The sequence below is a fragment of the Ranitomeya imitator genome, chromosome 1, assembly GCF_032444005.1.
Source record: "Ranitomeya imitator isolate aRanImi1 chromosome 1, aRanImi1.pri, whole genome shotgun sequence".
Classification (NCBI taxonomy): Eukaryota; Metazoa; Chordata; class Amphibia; order Anura; family Dendrobatidae; genus Ranitomeya; species Ranitomeya imitator.
This window is the reverse complement of record NC_091282.1, coordinates 568,522,668-568,548,882: the sequence shown is the minus strand read 5'-3', so window position 1 is coordinate 568,548,882 and position 26,215 is coordinate 568,522,668. Positions and strand designations below refer to the sequence as shown.

Genomic DNA, 26,215 nt, shown 5'->3' with positions numbered 1-26,215 from the left:
AAAGTGCGTCTTCGAACAGTCCTCTCTGCCCTTCCTTGGTTTCATGATCTCGAAATCCAGTCTGGAGATGGATCCCGAGAAGGTATCTGCTGTTGTCAACTGGCCTCGTCCTCTTGGAATAAAAGCAATCCAATGTTTTTTGTGGCTTTGCCAATTACTATAGACAGTTCATCCCTCATTTTTCTGCGATTGCCAAGCCAATTTCCACTCTTGTTCGCAAAGGAGTCAACTCCAATCATTGGTCCTCTGAAGCTGAAGACGCTTTCCAGACTCTGAAGCAAAATTTCGCTGCGGCTCCTGTGCTTCATCGCCCAGATGCAAATAGGCCATTTATCCTCAAGGTTGACGCATCATCCGTTGGAGCTGGTGCCGTCCTTTTGCAAAGATCTTCCTCTAACCACTTAGTTACTTGTGGCTTCTTTTCCAAAGCCTTCACCTCTCCTGAACAAAATTATTCCATTGGAGATAAGGAATTACTGGTTATTAAGTTAGCTTTAGAGGAGTGGTGTTATCTTCTTGAAGGAGCCATTCATCCTTTCATCATATACACAGATCACAAGAATCTTCAGTCTGCTCAAAGGCTCAATCCACAGCAAGCCAAGTGGTCTTTGTTCTTCGAACGGTTTGACTTTGAACTTGATTTTCGACCAGGTAATAAGAACGTCAAGGCGGATGCTCTTTCCAGATCTTTTCTGCCAATGGACGTTGAGGAGAGTCCAGCACAAATCATCGATCCAGCTAGGATCATCACTCTAGCCCCCCTGAGAGTGACCTTCCCACCACCTGGCAAGACTTTAATTTTGGATCGTGACAGAGAGAGAGTTTTGCATTGGGGACATTCCTCCAAGATTGCAGGTCATGTTGGAGTCAAGAAGACACTCTCTCTTATCTCTCGCCATTATTGGTGGCCGTCCCTTCGACTAGACATTTTGGAGTTCATTGCTTCTTGTCCATCCTGTGCCAAGAACAAGGTCCCCAGACAACTACCGTCTGGACTTCTGCATCCACTGCCTGTGCCTTCTGTCCCTTGGAGCCATATTGCTATGGACTTTGTTACTGATTTGCCTTGTTCTTCGAATTGTACTTTCATCTTGGTAATCGTGGATCGGTTCTCCAAGATGGCCCACTTTGTTTCTTTGTCAGGACTGCCTTCCACTCCTGAGTTGGCGAGAATCTTTTTACATCATATCTTCCGGTTCATGGCTTCCCACAGCATATTGTGTCTGACCAAGGGGTCCAATTCACCTCCCGTTTTTGGAGAGCACTTTGCAGATTAATGAAGATCAACCTGGATTTCTCTTCCGCTTATCATCCACAATCCAACGGCCAAGTGGAACGAGTCAATCAAGTTCTAACTTCCTACCTTCGGCATTTCTCCAATGGTCACCGGGATGATTGGGTCTCTCTTCTCCCATGGGCTGAATTTTCTTATAACAATCACCCCAGTGAATCTTCTTCCAAATCTCCCTTCTTTGTAGTAGTTTGGGCAACATCCCGGTGTTCCTCTTCCTGTTTCTCTTACCTCAGATGTACCGACAGTGGGTTTCTTGTCCTTGGAATTCTCTAAAGTCTGGAGGGAGAATAAAGAGGCTCTTGAAAGGGCTAGTTGCAGAATGAAGAGGTATGCCGATAAGAAGCGCCTATTAGGGAGAGAACCTTTTTTTTTGATTGATTGGGAGGGATTCGGTCCTGAGGAGAGATCGTGGGAGCCCCGATAGAACATCAATGCTCCTCTTATCTTGAGGAGATTCCTCTCTAGCACTAAAAAGAGGGGGGTACTGTCACGGCCTTGAGTAAGAGGGGGGTACTGTCATGGCCTTGAATACTTACCTGCCTTCTCCCATCCCTCGGCGCGCTCCAGACTCGGTCCCTCGCCCCTCCTCTTCTGTCTTCTCCGGATCTCGGCGCGTCGTCACTTCGCACATGCGCAGTCATGCCTCCTCCACCACTGGGTTCCCTGGGAGTTCGTGACCTGATGGCTCCTCCCCAACATGGCAGCACCCATCGGGTATTTCTTCCCGGCATCTTCCTAGGTAAGACTCCTTTGCTTCTGTGGGTATATGCTGCATTTGTTGTCAGCGCTTTCTTTAGTCCTTAGGCCCCCTGTGTCTCTGCCGTGCCTGCCCTGTGTCTCTGCCGTGCCTGACCTGTGTCTCTGCCGTGCCTGCCTTGTGTCTCTGCTGTGCCGGTTCTGTGTCTCTGCCGCGCTTGCCCTGTGTCTCTGTCGTGCTTGCCTGGTGTCTCAGTCGCACCAGTCCTGTGTCTCTGCTTTGCCTGTCCTGTGTCTCTGCAGTGCCACTCTTGTGTCTCAAACCGTGCCTGTCTGGCATCAAGTCTTGTGTCCATCATTTTTTGTCTCTTTTTTGCAGCATCGAATTGATCCTTTTCCGGTTCTCGGGTTCCCATCAGTGTCCATATTCCTAGGTCTCCCTGCATCTGTCCGTTCCCTTCAGTCCTCAGTCTCTTTTCCTTTCCTCCCTGTAGTCGCTCCTTTGGCTCTAGCAGTTGTGTCTTCATCCCCCTTGGGCCTGCTCCTAACGCTCCCTGTATAGGGGGTGGTTCCATCTGGCCTGCTCACCCTCGGGGGCTCTAGAGCCATGACCCAGAGGGTCCACTCTTAGGTTCTTATTCTGAATCCTAATAGTGAAGGTGAAAAAAAGTGCTTGCAAAAAATAAATAAATTATAGAATTGTTTTAAGAGGCTAGATACCTCCTAAGGGAGAAAAATATAGGCGTTTATTATATTTAGTATATTTATAGTCTGTTCATGATTGCTAATAAACATGTGAATTTCTCGAACTAATTCACAATTACTGGAAATGTTTAGATGCAGTTATTACTGCACTAGGAGGTCACAAGTTTCAGATACTTTTGCCACAAATAGAAATGTGATTTTGTAGTTTTTTAATTGCGGAAATGATCAAAAGTCTTCATATTCTTTACTCATTTAGTTCTCTTTATGTACCTTTAGGATTTGTGTTAAAATCTGATGTAGGTTAAATTTAGGCAAAAATCTGAAAAATTCTGAAGGGTTCACAAACTTTTAAGCAGCAGATGTAAATATAAACATGTTTTCATATTTGCTAGCTCATTAACTTTAATTTAATGTTGGGAAGAAAAAAAAGATGTTTGGATAGAATGAGAAATTGGTGTTTTACAGCACTGTAGCCAATCTTGACCTTCAGCCAAGGGTAATAAAAAAATTCAGCCGTTAAATACATGAAACCTTAGCCACAGATCCAAAGAGACTTTGTGCAGGGAGGAAGTGCAGACAGTGACACAGATATCTCACTATGCTTTCAATAATATTTCTCTTGTTCTTTTATAGTTTGTATGGATACTGCCAGTTGGTATCTGGAAGAGGTATGTAATAATTTTAAATTTGGTAATATAAAATCAAATACATTTTTATTTAGTGTATCAGTTTTCATTGATTGAATCTGTGCCCAATATAAATAGAGCTATATGCCTAGATTCATAAAATGAATAATTTGTAAATGGAAATAAATGCTAGTCAAATATTTCATTATACATATTTGATGTACTGTAGAAAAATGTTTGGCATTATAAATTATTATAAATAATTTGTAAGTTTCAGCAAAATGGAAATTCACATTATAGCATCTATTAAAATATTAGACAGTTTAATTTTCTTCATTCTTTAAGGAATTGTCCAATAATATGTTTTAATGAGTCCTGCATTCATTCTCAATCCACTTTTTTAAAAGTTGCATAGAAAAACGTGTCCCTTTTGAAATGCTGTATATAGTTTGTATCTACACCTGAGGAAGCCACGATTTTGGTGGCGATATATGTGAAGCTCCTTCCCCTATTTTTCCTATTACTTTATATACAGTATTTTTTTTACTATGCCTTGGTCTACGTTATATTTATATTGGAAGTATCTCCTTGCTTGTGCCTCCAATATATCTTGTTTGGTAATTATTCATATATAGCTATACATTTTTGGCATGCTGAGCCATGCCTTGCTTCTGTAGACTATATTATTTATTACTATATTTAGACATGTCCTTACATTTTGTCTTATGTGTGCTATATTGATTGTTTATTTGCCTTTATATATCATTACATATGCACCATATTGACTGTTTTGATCCTGTTTTGGATAGATAGGATAGGTCACAGACTGTGAGTTTTTTTTAATTGTTAATCTTTGGCTTGCTTAAGTTTTTGATAAAATAATTTTTAGGTGATCCCTTTCTTTTATACATTATTTGTGCTTTTGTACCAATTGTTTTTGGTAAGCTATCGACTAATCTCAGGTATAAGGTTAGTACCCACTTGGTTTTTGCTTGCATTGGAATTTGGGTTAACCCTTTAACAATCACAGATATGCCTTTTAACAGAGGAAGTTAAGGGTACTTATTCCTCAGCCCTGCTTTTTAACTACGCTGAGAAATAAGGGTATAGTGCCACCCAATATCAGAAAATCTTTGGAGAACAGAGATAAAAAAAAAAGTCTGATTTAAAATCAATTTCTCCCTCTTCTGATATGATCTAACATAGCAGAGAAAAGGCAAATGGGGTCCCCCGAGCCCCAAAGTACCTCCGCTATCCCCAGGACCCTCCTGCTCTGTCCCTCGGCCCTCTGCATAATCTTCCTAGAAAAAATGCATACATAGTGCGCCCGTCGAGATCTGCCAGCCAGTCCCGGCAACAATAGGGAATTTTTCCTATTGATTCCTTTTGATCACTGTGATATATCCTATCACAGTGATCAAAATAAAAAATAGTAAATAAAATCGCCCTTTGTCACCCCCTTAGTTAGATAAAAAAATTTACAATATTTTTTTTTTATTTTTTGTATTCTTTGCTTTTATTGTTGGCGTTAGGGTTGGGTTGGAGTTAAGATGTTGCTGTTTTTCAAAAGTTTTTTGAAAAGTTGAAAAAAAATAAAAAATTGATGAAGATGAGATGGCTAGTGTTGAGCGCAAGGGCTTGCTACTCAAGTTTGCATCAGGTACTCGGGTATGTAAGGAGTATTGCTGATCCCCACATGTTGGTTTTCTTGGGTTTATAACAGCTATGAAACATATAACTCAAGCACCCGTGATACTCGGTGTATAACTAAGCACCAGATGCAAACTGGAACAGCGAGCACGTGTGCTCAACACCAATGACGACGTATTCAATATGTCAACCTAATGTGATGAAATATTGTGTCGTACCTTGTTTTCAAAAACCCCTGGATAAAATTCATGAGGGGTGTGGTTTCAAAAATGGGGACACTTGTGGGGGGTTTCCATTGTTTAGGCACATCAGGAGCTCTCCAAATTCGACATGGCGTCTGCTCTCGATTCCAGACAATTTTGCGTTCAGAAAGTCAAACGTTAAAAGTTGACCAGCGATTTCTCATTTTTCAAAAAAAATTTACAATACTATTTTTGTAGCCACCACAACATATTTGGAGTGACTTTGAGGGGTCTATATGACATAAAATACCCAAAAGTGACACCATTCTAAAAACTTCAAGGTGTTCAAAACCACATTCAAGAAGTTTATTAACCTTTCAGTTGCTTCACAAGAACTGAAGCAATGTGGAAAGAAAAAATGAACATTTATCTTTTTCACAAAAAAATTACTTTAGACCCAAACTTTTTTACTTTCACAAGGGTAATAAGAGAAAATGGATCACAATATTTGTTGGGCAATATCTTCTGAGTATGCCAACACCGTATATGTGGGGGAAATCCTTGGAAGTGAAGGAGAATACCTTCTAACTTCCTAACCAACAAAAAAGTTTCCAAAAGTATGCTGATGTAAAGTAGTCATATGAGAAATGTTATGTATGAATTATTTTGTGTGACATAACTCTCAAAATTAAAACTTTGAAAATTGCAATATTTTCAATATTTTGGCCAAATTTCCATTTCTTCATAAATATACGCAAGTCACATAGAAGTCATTTTACCAATATCATGAAGTACAATATGTAGAGAAAAAACAGTCACAGAATCAGTGGGATCTGTTGAAGCGTTCCAGAGTTATTACCACTTAAAGTGACAGTGGTGAGAATTGTAAAATTTGACTTGGTCATGAAGATCAAAATTGTCTCGGTCACTAAGGGGTTAAACAAAGTAATGCACAATCTGCAGCTCCTATGGAAACCAGAAAGGAGAGTCACATTAGGCCAGTCTCACACGTCCAGATAATTCCGGTACCGGAAAAAAATCGGTACCGGAATTATCGGTGTCCGTGTGCTCACGTGGCACATCAGTGTGGCACACGTGCGGCATCCGTGTGCCGCCCGTGTGCCGACTGGGTACCACACGCACCGTGCAGGAGACAGTGCTACAGTTAAGCGCAGTCCCCTGCATCTGGTGCTGAAGCCGCCATTCATTTCTTCTCTCCAGCAGCGTTCGCTGGAGAGAAGATATGAAAAATCTTTTTTTTTTTTCTTGGTGTTTAAAAAAAGTTCTTCAAAGTAGCCACCTTTTGCTTTGACGACTGCTTTGCACACTCTTGGCATTCTCTTGATGAGCTTCAAGAGGTAGTCACCGAAACTGGTTTTCACTTCACAGATGTGCCCTGTAGGGTTTAATTAGTTGGATTTCTTGCCTTATAAATGGGGTTGGGACCATCAGTTGTGTTGTGCAGAAGTCTGGTGGATACACAGCTGATAGTCCTACTGAATAGACTGTTAGGATTTGTTTTATGGCAAGAAAAAGCAGCTAAGTAAAGAAAAACGTGTGGCCATCATTACTTTATGACATGAAGGTCAGTCAGTCCGAAAAATTGGGAAAACTTTGAAAGTGTCCCCAAGTGCAGTGGCAAAAACCATCAAGCACTACAAAGAAACTGGCCCACATGAGGACCGCCCCAGGAAAGGAAGACCAAGAGTCACCTCTACTTCTGAGGATAAGTTTATCCAAGTCACCAGCCTCAGAAATCGCAGGTTATCAGCAGCTCAGATTAGAGAACAGGTCAATGCCACACAGAGTTCTAGCAGCAGACACATCTCTACAACAACTGTTAAAAGGAGATTTTGTGCAGCAGGCCTTTATAGTAAAATAGCTGCTAGGAAACCACTGCTAAGGACAGGCAACAAGCAGAAGAGACTTGTTTTAGCTAAAGAACACAAGGAATGGACAATAGACCAGTGGAAATCTGTGCTTTGGTCTGATGAGTCCAAATTTGAGATCTTTGGTTCCAACCACCGTGTCTTTGTGCGACGCAAAAAAGGTGAATGGATGGACTCTACATGCCTGGTTCCCACCGTGAAGCATGGACGAGGAGGTGTGATGGTGTCACTGTTGGGGATTTATTAAAAATTGAAAGCATACTGAACCAGGATGTGTACCACAGTACCTTGCAGCGGCATGCTATTCCATCCGGTTTGCGTTTTTGTTGGACCATCATTTATTTTTCAACAGGACAGTGACCCCAAACACACCTCCAGGCTGTGTAAGGGCTATTTAACCAAGAAGGATAGTGATGAAAGTTCATCAAGAGAATGCCAAGAGTGTGAAAAGCAGTCATCAAAGCAAAAGGTGGCTACTTTGAAGAACCTAGAATAAAATACATAATTTCAGTTGTTTCACACTTTTTTGTTCAGTATATAATTCCACATGTATTAATTCATAGTTTTGATGCCGTCAGTGTGAATGTGCAATTTTCATAGTCATGAAATTACAGAAAAATCTTTAAATGAGAAGGTGTGTTCAAACTTTTGGTCTGTACTGTATATATATAAATATACATATATATATATATATATATGTTAGGGGTTGAGTTCCTGCCTCTGCACAGGGGGAATCTCAAGCCATATCCGCTGCGGTCTCCCATTCTTCTCCTGCCGCAGTGGGGCCTGCTCAGCGAAGGCATCGGTCCCAGCGTCATGCTCAGTCTGAGGCCGGCGTCACACTAGCGAGTTTTACGGACGTATGAGCGCATAAAATACATCCATAAAACGCGCATTACACACGGCCCAATGATTCTCAATGGGTCATGTGTTGTGAATTCCGCTCTTGGGCTCCCTCCAGTGGTTGTAAGTGGCACTTTTGTGAGTTCTGCTCTTGGGCTCCCTCTTGTGGTTTCTAGTGGTATGGCTGCTCCTTGGAGTTAGCTGTCATCAGCTGCCTCCACTTATCGTCTCTTCTGCTCGGCTATTTAGGCCTGGCTCTTGCTTCAGCCAGTGCCACTTGTAAATGGTTCCTGGTTGGATTCACATCTCTTTGGAGTTCCCTGTTATCCTGACCAGTTCAGCAAAGCTAAGTTTTTGCTTGCTCTTTTCTGTCCATAGATTGTGGACTTATCCATTCTGTGCTTTCTATGTTTGTCCAGCTTATCAGTGTGAATTATTCTGTCTTGCTGGAAGCTCTGGGAGGCAGATTTGCCCTCCACACCTTTAGTCAGGTGTGGAGATTTTTTGTAAACTCTGCATGGATTTTTGTAGTGTTTTATACTGACCGCACAGTATTCCATCCTGTCCTATCTATTTAGCTAGACTGGCCTCCTGTGCTCATCCTGGTTTCATTCTGTGTATGTCTTTTTCCCTCTCCACTCAGTCATTATTTGTGGGGGGCTAATCTATCCTTTGGGCATTTTCTCTGAGGCAAGATAGCTTTCCTGCTTCTTTCTTTAAGGGGTAGTTAGCTCTTAGGCTGTGACGAGATGCCTAGGGAGAGTTAGGAGCATTCCACGGCTACTTCTAGTGTTGTGTTGAGCTTAGGGACTGTGGTCAGTACAGTTACCACTTCCTTCAGAGCTCGTTCCATGTTGCTCCTAGACCACCCTATCATAACAGTACAAGTGGCCAAAAATGAATTAAATGCATCTCAAAAGAAGGAAAAGAAAGTTCTGAACCATTTTTTTTTCTGTGCTCTGGTTTGTCTTTTTTTTTCTCTTGATATCTGGGTGGTTCAGGATATATGCTTTGGCATGGATGTTCAGGGTTTGTTTTCTCGTGTGGATCAACTTGCTGCAAGAGTACAGAGTATCCAGGACTATATTGTCCAGACTCCGGCTTTAGAGCCTAGAATTCCTAGAATTCCTATTCCTGATTTGTTTTTTGTGGACAGATCCAAGTTTTTGAACTTTAAAAATAACTGCAAATTGTTTTTTGCTTAGAAAACCCGTTCTTCTGGTGATCCCATTCAACAAGTAAAAATCATCATATCCTTGCTGCGTGGTCACCCTCAAACTGGGCTTTTTCTCTTGAAACAGGGGATCCGGCATTATTGAATGTAGATGTATTTTTTCAAGTGCTCGGATTATTGTATGACGAACCTAATTCTGTGGATCATGCAGAAAAAATCCTGTTGGCCTTGTGTCAAGGTCAGGAAGCGGCAGAGTTATACTGCCAGAAATTTAGAAAATGGTCTGTGCTCACTAAATGGAATGAAGAGGCTCTGGCTGCTATTTTCAGAAAAGGTCTTTCTGAAACCCTTAAAGATGTTATGGTGGGCTTTCCTACGCCTGCCGGTTTGAGCGAATCTATGTCTCTAGCCATTGAGACTGATCGGCGTCTGCGCGAGCGCAAAGCTGGGCACCATATGGCAGTATCCTCTGAGCAAAGTCCTGAACCTATGCAATGTGATAGGATTTTCACTAGAATAGAACGGCAGGAATTCAGACGTCAGAATAGGCTGTGTTTTTACTGTGGTGATTCGGCTCATGTTATGTCTGATTGCCCTAAGCGTACTAAGAGAGTCGCTAGGTCTGTTATTATTAGTACTGTACAGCCTAAATTTCTCTTATCTGTGACCCTGATTTGCTCATTGTCGTCCTTTTCTGTCGTGGCATTTGTGGATTCAGGCACTGCCCTGAACTTAATGGACTTAGAATTCGCCAGGCACTGTGGTTTTTCCTTGCAGCCTTTGCAGAGCCCTATTCCTTTGAGGGGTATTGATGCTACACCCTTGGCCAAGAATAAACCTCAGTACTGGACACAGGTGACTATGTACATGGCTCCTGCACATCAGGAAGATTGCCGTTTTCTGGTGTTGCATAACCTCCATGATGTTGTTGTACTAAGATTTCCATGGTTACAGGAACATAATCCGGTGCTGGATTGGAAAACTATGTCGGTGACTAGTTGGGGTAGTCGAGGAGTACATAGTGACGTTCCTTTGATGTCAATTTCCTCTTCCCCCTCTTCTGAGGTCCCTGAGTTTTTGTCGGATTTCCAGGATGTATTTGATGAGCCCAAGTCCAGTTCCCTTCCTCCGCACAGGGACTGTGATTGTGCTATTAACTTGATTCCTGGTTGCAAGTTCCTTAAGGGCTGACTTTTCAATCTGTCTGTGCCAGAGCATGCCGCCATGCGGATTTATGTTAACGAGTCTTTGGAGAAGGGGCATATTCGGCCCTCTTCGTCACCATTGGGAGTGGGTTTCTTTTTTGTTGCTAAGAAGGATGGCTCCTTGAGACCCTGTATTGATTATCGTCTTCTTAATAAGATCACGGTCAAATTCCAATACCCCTTGCCTTTGCTTACTGATTTGTTTGCTCAGATTAAGGGGGCTAGTTGGTTTACTAAGATTGACCTCCGAGGGGCATATAATCTTGTTCGTATTAAACAGGGTGACGAATGGAAAACTGCATTTAATACGCCCGAAGGCCATTTTGAATACCTTGTGATGCCATTTGGGCTCTCTAATGCTCCATCTGTGTTCCAGTCTTTCATGCATGATATTTTCCACAATTATCTTGATAAATTCATGGTCGTATATTTGGATGATATTTTGATTTTTTCCGATGATTGGGAGTCTCATGTGAAGCAGGTCAGGATGGTGTTCCAGATCCTTCGTGATAATGCTTTATTTGTGAAGGGGTCTAAGTGCCTATTCGGAGTTCAGAAGGTCTCTTTTTTGGGTTTTATTTTTTCTCCCTCATCTATAGAAATGGATCCTGTTAAGGTCCGAGCTATTCATGACTGGATCCAACCCACATCTGTGAAGGGTCTTCAAAAATTTTTGGGCTTTGCTAATTTCTATCGCCGTTTCATTGCCAACTTTTCCAGTGTGGTTAAGCCCCTTACTGATTTGACGAAGAAAGGCGCTGATGTGACGAATTGGTCCTCTGAGGCTGTTGAGGCCTTTCAGGAGCTTAAACGCCGATTTACTACTGCCCCTGTGTTGCGTCAGCCGGATGTTTCTCTTCCTTTTCAGGTTGAGGTCGACGCTTCTGAGATTGGGGCAGGGGCCGTTTTGTCTCAGAGGGAGTCTGATGGTTCTTTGATGAAACCGTGTGCTTTTTTTTCCAGAAAGTTTTCGCCTGCAGAACGCAATTATGATGTCGGCAATCGGGAGGTGTTGGCTATGAAGTGGGCGTTTGAGGAGTGGCGACATTGGCTTGAGGGAGCTAAACACCGTGTTGTGGTCCTGACAGATCATAAGAATCTGATTTACCTCGAGTCGGCCAAGCAGCTGAATCCTAGACAGGCTCGATGGTCCCTGTTTTTCTCCCGTTTTGATTTTGTGGTCTCGTATCTTCCGGGATCTAAGAATGTTAAGGCTGATGCCCTCTCTAGGAGTTTTTCGCCTGATTCTCCTGGAGTCCTTGAGCCGGTTGGCATTCTTAAGGAGGGGGTGATTCTTTCTGCTATCTCCCCTGATTTGCGGCGGGTGCTTCAGGAATTTCAGGCTGATAGGCCTGACCGCTGTCCAGTGGGGAAGCTGTTTGTTCCTTATAGATGGACAAGTAAGGTAATTTCTGAGGTTCATTGTTCAGTGTTGGCTGGTCATCCTGGGATTTTTGGTACCAGAGATTTGGTTGCTAGGTCCTTTTGGTGGCCTTCCTTGTTGCGCGATGTGCGTGCTTTTGTGCAGTCCTGTGGGACTTGCGCCGGGGCCAAGCCTTGCTGTTCCCGCGCTAGTGGGTTGCTTTTGCCTTTGCCGGTCCCTGAGAGGCCCTGGACGCATATTTCCATGGATTTTATTTCGGATCTTACTGTTTCCCAGAAGATGTCTGTTATCTGGGTTGTTTGTGACCGGTTCTCTAAAATGGTCCATCTGGTACCTTTGCCTAAGTTGCCTTCCTCCTCAGATCTGGTTCCATTATTTTTTCAGCATGTGGTTCGTTTGCATGGCATTCCGGAGAATATGGTGTCTGACAGAGGTTCTCAGTTTGTCTCTAGATTTTGGCGGGCCTTTTGTGCTAGGATGGGCATTGATTTGTCTTTTTCTTCGGCGTTTCAGCCTCAGACTAATGGCCAAACTGAGCGAACTAGTCAGACCTTGGAGACCTATTTGAGATGCTTTGTGTTGCTGATCAGGATGACTGGGTGTCTTTCTTGCCGTTGGCCGAGGTTGCCCTTAATAATCGGGCTAGTTCGGCTACTTTGGTTTCACCTTTCTTTTGTAATTTTGGTTTTCATCCTCGTTTTTCTTCTGGGCAGGTTGAGCCTTCTGATTGTCCTGGTGTTGATTCTGTGGTGGACAGGCTGCAGCAAATTTGGACTCATGTGGTGGACAATTTGACGTTGTCTCAGGAAAGGGCTCAACGTTTTGCTAATCGCCATCGGTGTGATGGTCCCCGGCTTCGTGTGGGGGATTTGGTTTGGTTGTCTTCTCGTCATGTTCCTATGAAGGTTTCTTCTCCTAAGTTTAAGCCTCGGTTTATTGGTCCTTATAAAATTTCTGAAATTATTAATCCGGTGTCTTTTCGCTTGGCTCTTCCAGCCTCTTTTGCCATTCATAATGTTTTCCATAGATCTTTGTTGTGGAGATATGTGGTGCCCGTTGTTCCCTCGGCTGACCTTCCTGCCCCGGTGTTGGTTGAGGGAGAGTTGGAATATGAGGTTGAGAAGATTTTGGATTCTCGTTTTTCGAGGCGGAGGCTTCAGTATCTTGTCAAGTGGAAGGGTTTTGGCCAGGAGGATAATTCTTGGGTTGTTGCCTCCGATGTCCATGCAACCCATTAGTTTCGTGCTTTTCACTTGGCTCCTCCTGATCGGCCTGGGGGCTCTGGTGAGTGTTCGGTGACCCCTCCTCAAGGGGGGGGTACTGTTGTGAATTCCGCTCTTGGGCTCCCTCCGGTGGTTGTAAGTGGCACTTTTGTGAGTTCTGCTCTTGGGCTCCCTCTTGTGGTTTCTAGTGGTATGGCTGCTCCTTGGAGTTAGCTGTCGTCAGCTGCCTCCACTTATCGTCTCTTCTGCTCGGCTATTTAGGCCTGGCTTTTGCTTCAGCCAGTGCCACTTGTAAATGGTTCCTGGTTGGATTCACATCTCTTTGGAGTTCCCTGTTATCCTGACCAGTTCAGCAACGCTAAGTTTTTGCTTGCTCTTTTCTGTCCATAGATTGTGGACTTATCCATTCTGTGCTTTCTACGTTTGTCCAGCTTATCAGTGTAAATTATTCTGTCTTGCTGGAAGCTCTGGGAGGCAGATTTGCCCTCTACACCTTTAGTCAGATGTGGAGATTTTTTGTAAACTCTGCGTGGATTTTTGTAGTGTTTTATACTGACCGCACAGTATTCCATCCTGTCCTATCTATTTAGCTAGACTGGCCTCCTGTGCTCATCCTGGTTTCATTCTGTGTATGTCTTTTCCCCTCTCCACTCACAGTCATTATTTGTGCGGGGTTAATCTATCCTTTGGGCATTTTCTCTGAGGCAAGATAGCTTTCCTGCTTCTTTCTTTAAGGGGTAGTTAGCTCTTAGGCTGTGACGAGATGCCTAGGGAGAGTTAGGAGCGTTCCACGGCTACTTCTAGTGTTGTGTTGAGCTTAGGGACTGCTGTCAGTACAGTTACCACTTCTTTCAGAGCTCGTTCCATGTTGCTCCTAGACCACCGTATCATAACAGTCATGTCCTATCAGCCGTATATTACGCATCCATATTATATGGCTTTCTACGGCCGTAGAAAATTGCAGAATGCTGCGTTTGTCACCGTATTGCGCAAAAAATACGCCAATGAAAGACTATGGGGGCAAGAAAAATAGATTACACACAGACCAGCAGTGTGACTTGCGAGAAATATGCAGCGGCGTTTGAGAGAAAAGCCGGCAATTCAGTGCGGTGTACAGTAAAATCACACTGACAGCTTACAATAGAATAGGTAGAATAAATGTGTACACATAGAATAGGTATATATATATATATATATATATATATATATATATATATATATATATATATATATATATATATACAGTGGGGCAAAAAAGTATTTAGTCAGTCAGCAATAGTGCAAGTTCCACCACTTAAAAAGATGAGAGGCGTATGTAATTTACATCATAGGTAGACCTCAACTATGGGAGACAAACTGAGAAAAAAAAATCCAGAAAATCACATTGTCTGTTTTTTTAACATTTTATTTGCATATTATGGTGGAAAATAAGTATTTGGTCAGAAACAAACAATCAAGATTTCTGGCTCTCACAGACCTGTAACTTCTTCTTTAAGAGTCTCCTCTTTCCTCCACTCATTACCTGTAGTAATGGCACCTGTTTAAACTTGTTATCAGTATAAAAAGACACCTGTGCACACCCTCAAACAGTCTGACTCCAAACTGCACTATGGTGAAGACCAAAGAGCTTTCAAAGGACACCAGAAACAAAATTGTAGCCCTGCACCAGGCTGGGAAGACTGAATCTGCAATAGCCAACCAGCTTGGAGTGAAGAAATCAACAGTGGGAGCAATAATTAGAAAATGGAAGACATACAAAACCACTGATAATCTCCCTCGATCTGGGGCTCCACGCAAAATCCCACCCCGTGGGGTCAGAATGATCACAAGAACGGTGAGCAGAAATCACAGAACCACGCGGGGGGACCTAGTGAATGAACTGCAGAGAGCTGGGACCAATGTAACAAGGCCTACCATAAGTAACACACTACGCCACCATGGACTCAGATCCTGCAGTGCCAGACGTGTCCCACTGCTTAAGCCAGTACATGTCCGGGCCCATCTGAAGTTTGCTAGAGAGCATTTGGATGATCCAGAGGAGTTTTGGGAGAATGTCCTATGGTCTAATGAAACCAAACTGGAACTGTTTGGTAGAAACACAACTTGTTGTGTTTGGAGGAAAAAGAATACTGAGTTGCATCCATCAAACACCAAACCTACTGTAAAGCATGGTGGTGGAAACATCATGCTTTGGGGCTGCTTCTCTGCAAAGGGGCCAGGACGACTGATCCGGGTACATGAAAGAATGAATGGGGCCATGTATTGTGAGATTTTGAGTGCAAACCTCCTTCCATCAGCAAGGGCATTGAAGATGAAACGTGGCTGGGTCTTTCAACATGACAATGATCCAAAGCACACCGCCAGGGCAACAAAGGAGTGGCTTCGTAAGAAGCATTTCAAGGTCCTGGAGTGGCCTAGCCAGTCTCCAGATCTCAACCCTATAGAAAACCTTTGGAGGGAGTTGAAAGTCCATGTTGCCAAGCGAAAAGCCAAAAACATCACTGCTCTAGAGGAGATCTGCATGGAGGAATGGGCCAACATACCAACAACAGTGTGTGGCAACCTTGTGAAGACTTACAGAAAACGTTTGACCTCTGTCATTGCCAACAAAGGATATATTACAAAGTATTGAGATGAAATTTTGTTTCTGACCAAATACTTATTTTCCACCATAATATGCAAATAAAATGTTAAAAAAACAGACAATGTGATTTTCTGGATTTTTTTTTCTCAGTTTGTCTCCCATAGTTGAGGTCTACCTATGATGTAAATTACAGACGCCTCTCATCTTTTTAAGTGGTGGAACTTGCACTATTGCTGACTGACTAAATACTTTTTTGCCCCACTGTATATATATATGTATATATGTCATTGAGACACATATATGTATATATTAATATTTCATACAGCGCTAGATAGCTTAAAAGCCGGTAATTCATTTGCCGGCTTTTGCTATCTCCCTCCTAAACCCGACATGATATGAGACATGGTTTACATACAGTAAACCGTCTCATATCCCCATTTTTTGCATATTCCACACTACTAATGTTAGTAGTGTGTATGTGCAAAATTTGGGCTGTCTAGCTATTAAATTAAAGGGTTAAATGGCGGAAAAAATTGGCGTGGGCTCCCGCGCAATTTTCTCTGCCAGAGTAGTAAAACCAGTGACTGAGGACAGATATTAATAGCCTGCAGAGGGTCCATGGTTATTGCCCCCTCCCCCCTGGCTAAAAACATCTGCCCCCAAGCACCCCAGAAAAGGCACATCTGGAAGATGCGCCTATTCTGGCACTTGGCCACTCTCTTCCCACTCCCGTGTAGCGGTGGGATATGGGGTAATGAAGGGTTAATGTCACCTTGCTATTGTAAGGTGACATTAAGCCAGATTAATAATGGACAGGCGTCAATTATGACACCTATCCATTATTAATCCAATAGCATGAAATGGTTAAAAAAACACACACACAATATTGCAAAGTATTTTAATGAAATAAACACACAGGTTGTTGTAATATTTTATTAGACTCTCAATCCACCTGAAGACCCTCGACCTGTAACAAATTAAAAATAATAAACCAACAATATCTCATACCTTCTGTCGATATGTCCCACGATGTAAATCCATCTGAAGGGGTTAAATTATTTTACAGGGAGGAGCTCTGCTATAATGCAGCTGTGCTCCTGCCTGTAAAACCCCATGGAATGAATGGAATGTAGGTCAATGACCTGTAATTACCTTCATTCGTGGTGATGCGCCCTCTGCTGGTTGTCCTCATATGACCTTGAGGCTGGGAAAATATTCAGAAAAGTTCCCACGCTCGAGGTCATATGAGGACATCCAGCAGAGGGCGCATCACCGCAAATATTAATATATATATATGTGTCTCACTGATATATATATATATATATATATATATATATATATATAGACAGTACATATGTTTTTATGCTTTTGGAAGCACATGGATCCATTGTATGTCCGTATGTCGGTTTTGCAAGCCTGCGAGAAAATCTCACAGGTCGGATGCCATACGGATTACATACGGAGGATGCCATGCGCAAAATACGCTGACACACCCTGCCTACGGAGGAGATACAGACCACTATTTTGGGGACTTTTCTGCGTATTACGGCCGTAAAATACGGACCGTATTGTCTTACGCCGAGTGTGACGCCGGCCTGACACTGTGCGAAGGGTTACTGCTGTCCTTCCAGCTTCTGCCATTGTAGCCAGTACTGGTCAGCAGTGAGCAGTCCTACTTTTCCCCTTCTGAGCATGCCCAGGGTAAGATCTCTCATTGGAGATCAAGGGTCACATGCTCAGGTACTGCAGCAAATCCTATTGGTCCTCTAGGAAGGTCCTGAAGGTGTTCAACATCTGTGGCAGCCTCTCATTGGTCCTTCTAGGAAGGTCCTGTACTTGCTGCAGCTATAAAAGGTGTGCATGACCGCACGGCCATGCACTAGTATCAATTTATGTATGAGCTCAGCGCCAGTGTGGTCATGTTTGTATGCAGTCAGGGACCCGGCTGAAATAAGCCCCTAGAATGCTGGCACCTCCGGCGAGGAGTTTCATGTTTGCATTTGACTGCATGACCACCATCTGCTCTACTAAGTAGCTGTGTTCCTCTGTGAGCCAAACAGGGCACAGAGCTATCGTTGCTAATAGACTCTGTGAAGTAACAGAGTCTGTTTATACCACTATATTGTACCGCCATATCTAGCTGCAGGTGCTTTCCTGCACGGTGGATCCCAGGTTGCAAACGCACCAACTTCTTCTAATAAATATATATTCGGTGCGTTCTGCCAACCCTAATATATATATATATATATATATATATATATATATATATATATATATATTTATATACTAGCTGAAGAGTCCGGCGTTGCCTGGGCATATATATCTGTATTTAGTTATAGCACCTCACTTCTCTTATTTTCCCATCACGCCTCTCATTTTCCCCCTCACATCTCTCATTTTCTCCCTTACACCTCTCATTTCCCCCTCACTCCTCTCATTTTCCCCATCACTCCTCTCATTCCCCCCTAACACTTGTCATTTCGACCTCACATCTGTCATTTTCCGATCTCTCCACTATTTTCCTTCACTCCTCTCATTTTGCACTCACACCTTTTCATTTTCACCTCACACCCCTCATTTTCACCTCACACCTCTCATTTTCCCCTCAGTATATACATGTTTGTCATCTCCCTTATATATAGTATACACCTGTATGTCATCTCCTGTATATAGTATATGCCTGTATGTCATCTCCCCTGTAAATAGTATATACCTGCTGTATGTCATCTCCTCCTGTATATTGTATATACCTATGTGTCATCTCCTCCTGTATATAGTATATACCTGTATGTCATCTCTTCTGTATATACTATATACCTGTATGTCATCTCCTCCTATATATAGTGTATACCTGTATGTTATCTCTTGTATATAGTATATACCTGTATGTCATCTCCCCTGTATATAGTATATACCTGCTGTATGTCATCTCCTCCTCTATATACCTATGTGTCATCTCCTCTTTTATATATTATATACCTGTATGTCATCTCCTCGTGTATATAGTATATACGTGTGTCATCTCCTCCTGTATATAGTATATACCTGTAAGTCATCTCCTCCTGTATATAGTATATACCTGTGTGTCATATGCTCCTGTATATAGTATATACCTGTGTGTCATCTCCTCCTGTATATAGTATATACCTGTGTGTCATCTCCCCTGTATATAGTATATACCTGTGTGTCATCTCCCCTGTATATAGTATATACCTGTGTGTCATCTCCCCTGTATATAGTATGTACCTGTATGTCATCTCCTCCTGTATATAGTATATACCTGTAAGTTCCTTAGGGGTCTACTTTCCAAAATGGTGTCACCTGTGAGGCTTTCCACTGTTTAGGCACATCATAGGCTCTCCAAACGCGTCATGGTGTCCGATCTCAATTCCAGCAAATTTTACATTGAAAAGTCAAATGGCGCTCCTTCCCTTCCGAGCTCTGCCATGTGCCCAAACAGTGGTTTACCCCCACATATAGGGTATTGGTGTACTCAGGACAAATTGTACAACGACTTTTATGGTCCAATTTCTCCTGTTACCTTTGGTAAAATAAAACACATTGGATCTGAAGTAAAAATTTTGTGAAAAAAAGTTAAATGTTCAATTTTTTTTAAACATTCCAAAAATTCCTGTGAAGCACCTGAAGGGTTAATAAACTTTTTGAATGTGGTTTTGATTACCTTGAGTGGTGCAGTTTTTAGAATGGTGTCACTTTTGGGCATTTTCTGTCATATAGGCCCCTCAAGGTCACTTCAAGTGTGAGGTGGTCCCTAAAAAAAATGGTTTTGCAAATTTTGTTGTTAAAATGAGAAATAGCTGATCAAATTTTAACCCTTATAACTTCCTAACAAAAAGAATTGTGTATCCAAAATTGTGCTAATGTAAAGCAGACATGTGGTTAATGTTATTTATTAACTATTTTGTATGATATGACTCTCTAATTTAAGGTCATCAAAACTAAAAATTGAAAAATTGAAAAACTTTCAAAATTTTTGACAAATTTCCATTTTTTTCACAAATAAACGCAAATCAAATCGAAGAAATTTTACCACTATCATAAACTACAATATGTCTCGAGAAAACATTCTCAGAATCACCAGGATCCATTGAAGCGTTTCAGAGTTATAACCTCATAAAGTGACAGTGGTCAGAATTGAAAAAAATGGCCTGGTCAGGAAGTTGAAAACAGGCTTCAGGGTGAAGAGGTTAAGGGGATTTGTAATGTCTATGTTCATGACACCAACTGTGGTTTTTGGTCAGTTGGGACCGACGCTGCTTAAAGGGGTCCTCTTGGGTGATATTATGCAGCAAGATGGTGACGCTTCCCACAGGTGAAGCAGGGTCCCCAGGGCTTCCCAGGTGAAGGGCACTGATGGTGTGGTGGATGGCATGGCAAAGAACGAGGACACAGGTTTGCAGTCTTTACCTGGTTTACTGATGATAGCAGTCCTCAGTCCAGGATACCAAGTGCAGGGTAGCTGTGGTCCAGCCAGCTTGGAGGCAATACGGGATCCCTCTCCCAGGTGAGGTCCGTAAGCCTTTCCTACTTGCGCTACTTTAGTTGGTGAGGTCGCTGCCACTTGAAGCTTGGTTGCAAAGTCCCCTCTCTCCTGTCCTAAGACAGATGTCTGTACGATAGGCAGTGCGGGCCGGATTATAGGGTCTCTATCACGACCCAGACTCTCAGGTTACTGCTCAGACTTGATGCGGGCAATTGACATACAGTCCTATGCCCTCCGGTTCTGTCGCACGTCCTGGAGAACAACACGACCTCGGGCTCCCGGTACCCGGTTTCTGCACTCTGGCTCTGAGGGTGTCCTTCCACTGTTCCCTTACTGAGCCTGTACCTCCTCTGTGCTCATTTCCTCTAAGCTCCTCCAATATTCAACTCCTTCAATTTCTCACTCCTTCCAGGGGTCGCAGCTCCCACGTGGCTGCTTGGCCCCTCTGTCTGTTCCAGACATCCTTCTCCTCTCACTCTTTCCTCTAGACTCTCCTAACTGCTCCTCCAGACCAGGAAGCATATAGCTAAGGGAAGCTCCCATGAACGTTGGTCCTGAGATTCCCATTCTGACCTGGTTTCAGATTGTGTTGAATGTGAGTGCCTTACCTGGTAAAGAGAATCCTCCTGGCCTCCAAGCGTGATATCACCCTCCCCGAAAGGAAAGCAACATCACTGTAACAACCAGTTACCTGGCGTGTTACACTATAGTGATGAGTGAATTTGTTCGGAAAACGATCGCCAAACATAAATTCGGCATGAATATGGCACATTCGGATTCGTGATTGGAAACCCGAGCAAAATGTAAGAAAATCGGTAAAAATCGGATGAATTTGGTAAGTGCAGGAAAATATTTGCGTTACCACAAAAATATTTTCAGCACTTTAGCAATGATAATGGTGGTGTATCATGAACGTTTGGCATGTTTGATGGGGGGAGGGAGTTTGCAGATCTCAGAGGCGTGGCGTTCTTTTAAGCACAGCAGTAATTATTCCCCTAACTTTATGTGTGCACATTGCAGCTAGCCAATCAGTGCGCAGGAAACATCCACAATGTCCTGACACTACGGTTTGTGTCATTGGCTGCTGAAATCACATGTCGCTCTCCATATAAATATCAGACATCTTGTTTTAGTGCCATTTTGAAATTGTAACAGCGCAGAGAGGCTGCTCCTGACACTGCCACCTTTAACAGCAAGTTTTTAGCCAGTTAGTTAAGCAGTTGTATATCAGTCAGATAGTGTAGCTAGACAGTGTCCAGTATTTACCTTCTGGATTTTTTTTTGGGGGGGGGAGGGGGGCATTGCTGAGGTCCACAGACAAAGACAGCAGGGCACATGTCCTACAAGTGTGTGGTGCTCCATTCATGAATATGACATTCTAATAATATTTTTATCAATAGCTAAATGTGGAAAAGCCTGCCGTGTCCCACGTTGTCATGTTGTGATGATGTTATGAACCGGTCTGCAGACCTAATGTGCATTAAAAAAATTCTAATTTTTCTGTTGCTGAATATGATACAGCTCGCCATATTCCACATTGTATGTTGTGGCAGTGATATGAACCTGTTTGCAGACCTAACGTGCATTAAAAAAATATATTTTTTTCTGTTGCTAAATGTGAAACAGCCTGCTGTATCCCACCTTGTCATTTAGTGCTGTGGTGATATGAAACTGTCTGCAGACCTAAGGCACATTAAAAAAAATTCTAATTTTTTCTGTTACTAAATGTGAAACAGCCTGCTGTATTCCCACGTTGTCATTTTGTGGCAGTGATATCAACCTGTGTGCAGACCTAACGCGCATTTAAAAAAATTACTACTATTTTCTTTTGCTTAGTGAGATACAGCCCACCATATCCCACATTGTCATGTTGTGGCGGTGCTATGAACCTGTCTGCAGACCTAATGCATATTAATCAAAAGTTCTAATTTTTTCTCTTGCTGAATGTGATACAGCCCGTCGTATCCCACATTGTCATTTTGCAGTGGGGATATGAAGCTCTATGCAGACCTCAAGCACAATAAAAAAAAAATTATGTTGCTAAATATGATACAGCCCACTATATCCAACCTTTTCATTTAGTGGCTTTGAAATTGTTCTGTGTGCAGAGCTGTTGCACATTAAAATTAATTTATTTTATTTTTTTTACAAACGTGATACAGCAGCCGAGATCTCAGTTTGAAATTGTTTTGAGCCTATCTTCTAGATTATGTGCTTCTTTGGCAACCAATTTCTCATATGCATCTTTTACACTTATCTTCTGATAAGCTTCAAACGCTTTCTGGTAATCAGTGTTGGGTAGATGAGTAATAGTTGTAGGGTGGGTCCTGGATCTCATACTTCCCATAGCTGCCTTGTTATTCATCCTGCTGTATGTTCCCATTCCCACCCAAACAAATTCTTCTCTTACTAACGTCATACAGTAGGGGACATGTCACTTTTAAATTGTTTGGACCATCCACTCAATCTTATACAGGCCTTATCGACAGGCCCAAGAAAATTATTCTGTTACTAACGTCATACAGTAGGGGACATGTCACTTTGACATTTTTTGTTGCATCTAGTCAATGTTACACAGGCCTCATCTATACCAAAAGAAAGAAAAAAAATCTGTTACTAATGTCATACATTACCACCATTGAAAGAGCACCAAAGACTCACTGAGTATAATCCAAATTTTATTAGAGTTCAATGTAACAAAAATGATTTCATTAAAACAGAGACTGCTATGCAAAGAGAGTCGAGCTTTGTGACTGAATAATTAAAGTGCATAGTGTGACCATATTGACCATACAGTCATGAACAGCAGCAAAACAATAGCTACAAGTACTGTATATACTCGTGTATAAGCTGAGATTTTCACCACATTTTTTACTGCTGAAAACGCCCCCCTTGGCTTATATATGAGTCATTGTCCAGAAAGCCGGTGGGGGGGAGTGGCAGAGCAGCAGCAGGAGCTGGTGGCTGTGGCACAGTGACAGCTGCAGCTATAGCTGCCAGCTTCAAGAAGACATTGTGCTCACCCTCCTCATGCCGTCGCTGCATCTCCATCCCAGCGCCGGCAGCTCTTCCCCTATGCTGAGCGGTCACGTGGTACCACTCATTAAGGTAATGAATATGCACACGTCTCCACTTCCATAGGTGTTGTGTGTATTTTCATTACCTTAATGAGCAGGGTCATGTGACCGCTGAGCACTGGAAGAGCTGCTGGTGCTGGGATAACAGAGGACAGCGCGAGGAGGGTGAGTAGGATGGGGTGTGTGAGCCACGCGGGACCGGGGGAGCCGAACCATGCGGTACCAGTGGATCCAAGCCATGCGGGACAGGGGAGCCATGCAGGAGTGGGGGAGCCATGCGGGACCTGGGAGCCATGCGGGACTGGGGAGCCATGCATACAACAGGGGGAGCCACACATAGCAGGACAGGATGGGGAGAGCCAGACATAGCAGGACAGGACAGGGGGAGCCACGCCTAGCAGGACAGGGATAAGGGGACAATGCATACTCAGCTTATACTCGAGTCAATAAGCTTACCCAGTTTTCTGTGGCAAAATTAGGTGCCTCGGCTTATAATCGGGTTAGCTTATACTCGAGTGTATTCGGTAAGTATCATATTGGAGTCCACCTTATGACTAGAGGAACCTCCTTCATGAAAATCAAGTCAGAGACTAGAATATAATGAATGAAGTCAGACTGTATGCTCCCCGTCACCCCAACCCCAAGGTTTCTGCCTTGTCTTTTTCTGATTCTCAGTTGTTTCCTGCCAGCCCTGTGTCTCTGCCGTTCCTGCCAGCCCAGTGTCTCTGCTGTTCCTGCCAGTCATGTGTCTCTGCCGTTCCTGCCAGCCCTGTGTCTCTGCTGTTCCTGCCAGCCCTGTGTCTCTGCTGTTCCTGCCAGTCCTGTGTCTCTGCCATTCCTGCCAGCCCTGGGTCTCTGCCGTTCCTGCCAGCCCTGTGTCTCTGCTGTTCCTGCCAGCCCTGTGTCTCTGCCATTCCTGCCAGCTCTGTGTCTCTGCCATTCCTGCCAGCCCTGTGTCTCTGCCGTTCCTACGAGTCCTGTGTCTCTGCCGTTCCTGCCAGCCCTGTGTCTCTGCCGTTCCTGCTAGCCCTGTGTCTCTGCCTTTCCTGCCAGCCCTGTGTCTCTCCCATTCCTGCCAGCCCTGTGTCTTCGTTCATACCCCGTCTTCCTCTCTTCCTTGTCCAGCCCTTAGTCGCCCCTTTGGCTCCGGCATTTGTGGTTTTCATCCCCCTTGGGCCTGTTCCAAACACTCCCTGTATGGGGGTGGATCCATCTGGTCCGCTTGTCCTCGGGGGCTCTGAAGCCGTGACGCAGAGGGTCCACTTTTTGGGTTTTTCCCCCTGAACCCTGATAATCTGTATGACTGTGGTCTCCTAGACATATTATTGTAAACACTGCCTGATTATGGTGAGCCCTGGCTGCTCAGTACAGAGGTGGGGGAGGAATTCTCTCTGCAGTGTTGTAACATGTCTTTAATTAATGCAGAGGTTGAGGGCGCAGGTGGAGGCTCTACACCGTGTTCCAAATGATTATGCAAATTGGATTTAAGTGTTATAAAGATCTAATTGTTTTGTTTTTCAAATGAACTCATGGATGGCATTGTGTCTCAGGGCTCGATAAATCACTGAAATCAATCTTAAACACATGTGATAATTAGTTTTCCAGATGATTCTAATAAAAGTAAAACTACTTAAAAATGATGTTCCACATAATTAAGCAGGCCACAGGTTTCAAGCAGTATGGGAACTATAAGGGATCTCTCTGCTGCTGAAAAGCATTAAATAGTGCAATGCCTTGGACAAGGTATGAAAACATTAGATATTTCATGAAAACTTAAGAGTGATCATCATACTGTGAAGAGATTTGTGACTGAAACAGAGCACAGATAGAGTTCATTCAGATAAAGGCATAATGAGGAAGGTTTCTGCCAGGCAAGTTCATCGGATTAAGAGAGCAGCTGCCAAAATAGCATTACAAACCAGCAAACAAATATTTGAAGCTGCTTGTGCCTCTGGAGTCCCTCGAACCTCAAGGTGTAGGATCCTTCAAAGGCTTGCTGTGGTGCATAAACCTACTATTCGGCCACCCCTAAACAGTGTTCACAAGCAGAAACGGTTGCAGTGGGCCCGGACATACAGGAAGACTAATTTCCAAACAGTCTTGTTTACTGATGAGTGTCGAGCAACCCTGGAGGGTCCAGATGGATGGAGTAGTGGATGGTTGGTGGATGGCCACCATGTGCTAACAAGGCTGCAACATCAGCAAGGAGGTGGAGAAGTCATGTTTTGGGACGAAATCATTGGGAAACAGCTGGTAGGGCCCTTTATGGTTCCTGAAGGTGTGAAAATGACCTCTGCAAAGTAAATAGAGTTTCTGACTGACAACTTTCTTCTATGGTCTAAAAAGCAGAAATGTGCCTTCAGGAGCAAAATCATCTTCATGAATGACAACGGACCATCTCATACTGCAAAGAATCCCTCTGAGTCATTGGCTGCTATGGGCATAAAAGTAGATAAACTCATGTTGTGGCCACCATCTTCCCCCAACCCTATAGAGAACTTTTGAAGTATCATCAAGCAAAAGATCTATGAGGGTGGCAGGCAGTTCACATCAAAACAGCAGCTCTGGGAGGCTATTCTGACTTCATGCAAAGAAATACAAGCAGAAATTCTCCAAAAACTCACAAGTTCAATGGATGCAAGAATTGTGAAGGTGATCAAAGAAGGGGACCTATGTTAACATGTAACTTGGCCTGTTAGGAGGTTTTGGAGTTAAATTGCTTTTTTTTTCAGTGAATGTGAGCTCCTAATGCTGCAAATTCCACAAATGAGCATTTTCAGTTCTTTAAAACATATTAAATGTTTAGAAATTCTACTGTGCCTAATAATTTGGAACAGTGCATTTTGAGTTTTTATTCATTTTGGAGATTATACTGTTATCATTGGGAGGTTTCTTCAATAAAATTGGATGTATAACCTAACGGGTGATGACTTTTATTAGACTGACAGTTTTTTGCACCGTCCATTTAGGAAAATCCAAGAAAAATATCATTTGCATAATAATTTGGAACATGGTGTAGAGGAGGTGGGGGAGGCACAATCACTGCAGGAACTGTTACATACAGAGGTTTGTTCCGCAAGCCCTGGGGATTCCAAGACTTGGTGTCTAGTGACAACTTGGTGTCTACTGCTTTAGCTCTCCTTCCCCTGATGTTTACTAGTTTAGTTCTCCAACCCTAA

General features: G+C 43.1%; 1 protein-coding gene across 1 annotated transcript in view; it reads left to right on the top strand.

Moving 5' to 3' along the window:
* The first annotated feature begins 3,241 nt into the window (after positions 1-3,241).
* The window catches only part of LOC138679350 (cartilage oligomeric matrix protein-like), a 674,654-nt gene continuing 651,680 nt past the window's right edge, over positions 3,242-26,215 (top strand). Inside the window, exon 1 of the mRNA XM_069767792.1 lies at positions 3,242-3,363. Coding sequence (XP_069623893.1) covers positions 3,294-3,363 — 70 coding nt within the window. The 5' untranslated portion in view covers positions 3,242-3,293. The remainder of the gene's footprint in view (positions 3,364-26,215) is intronic.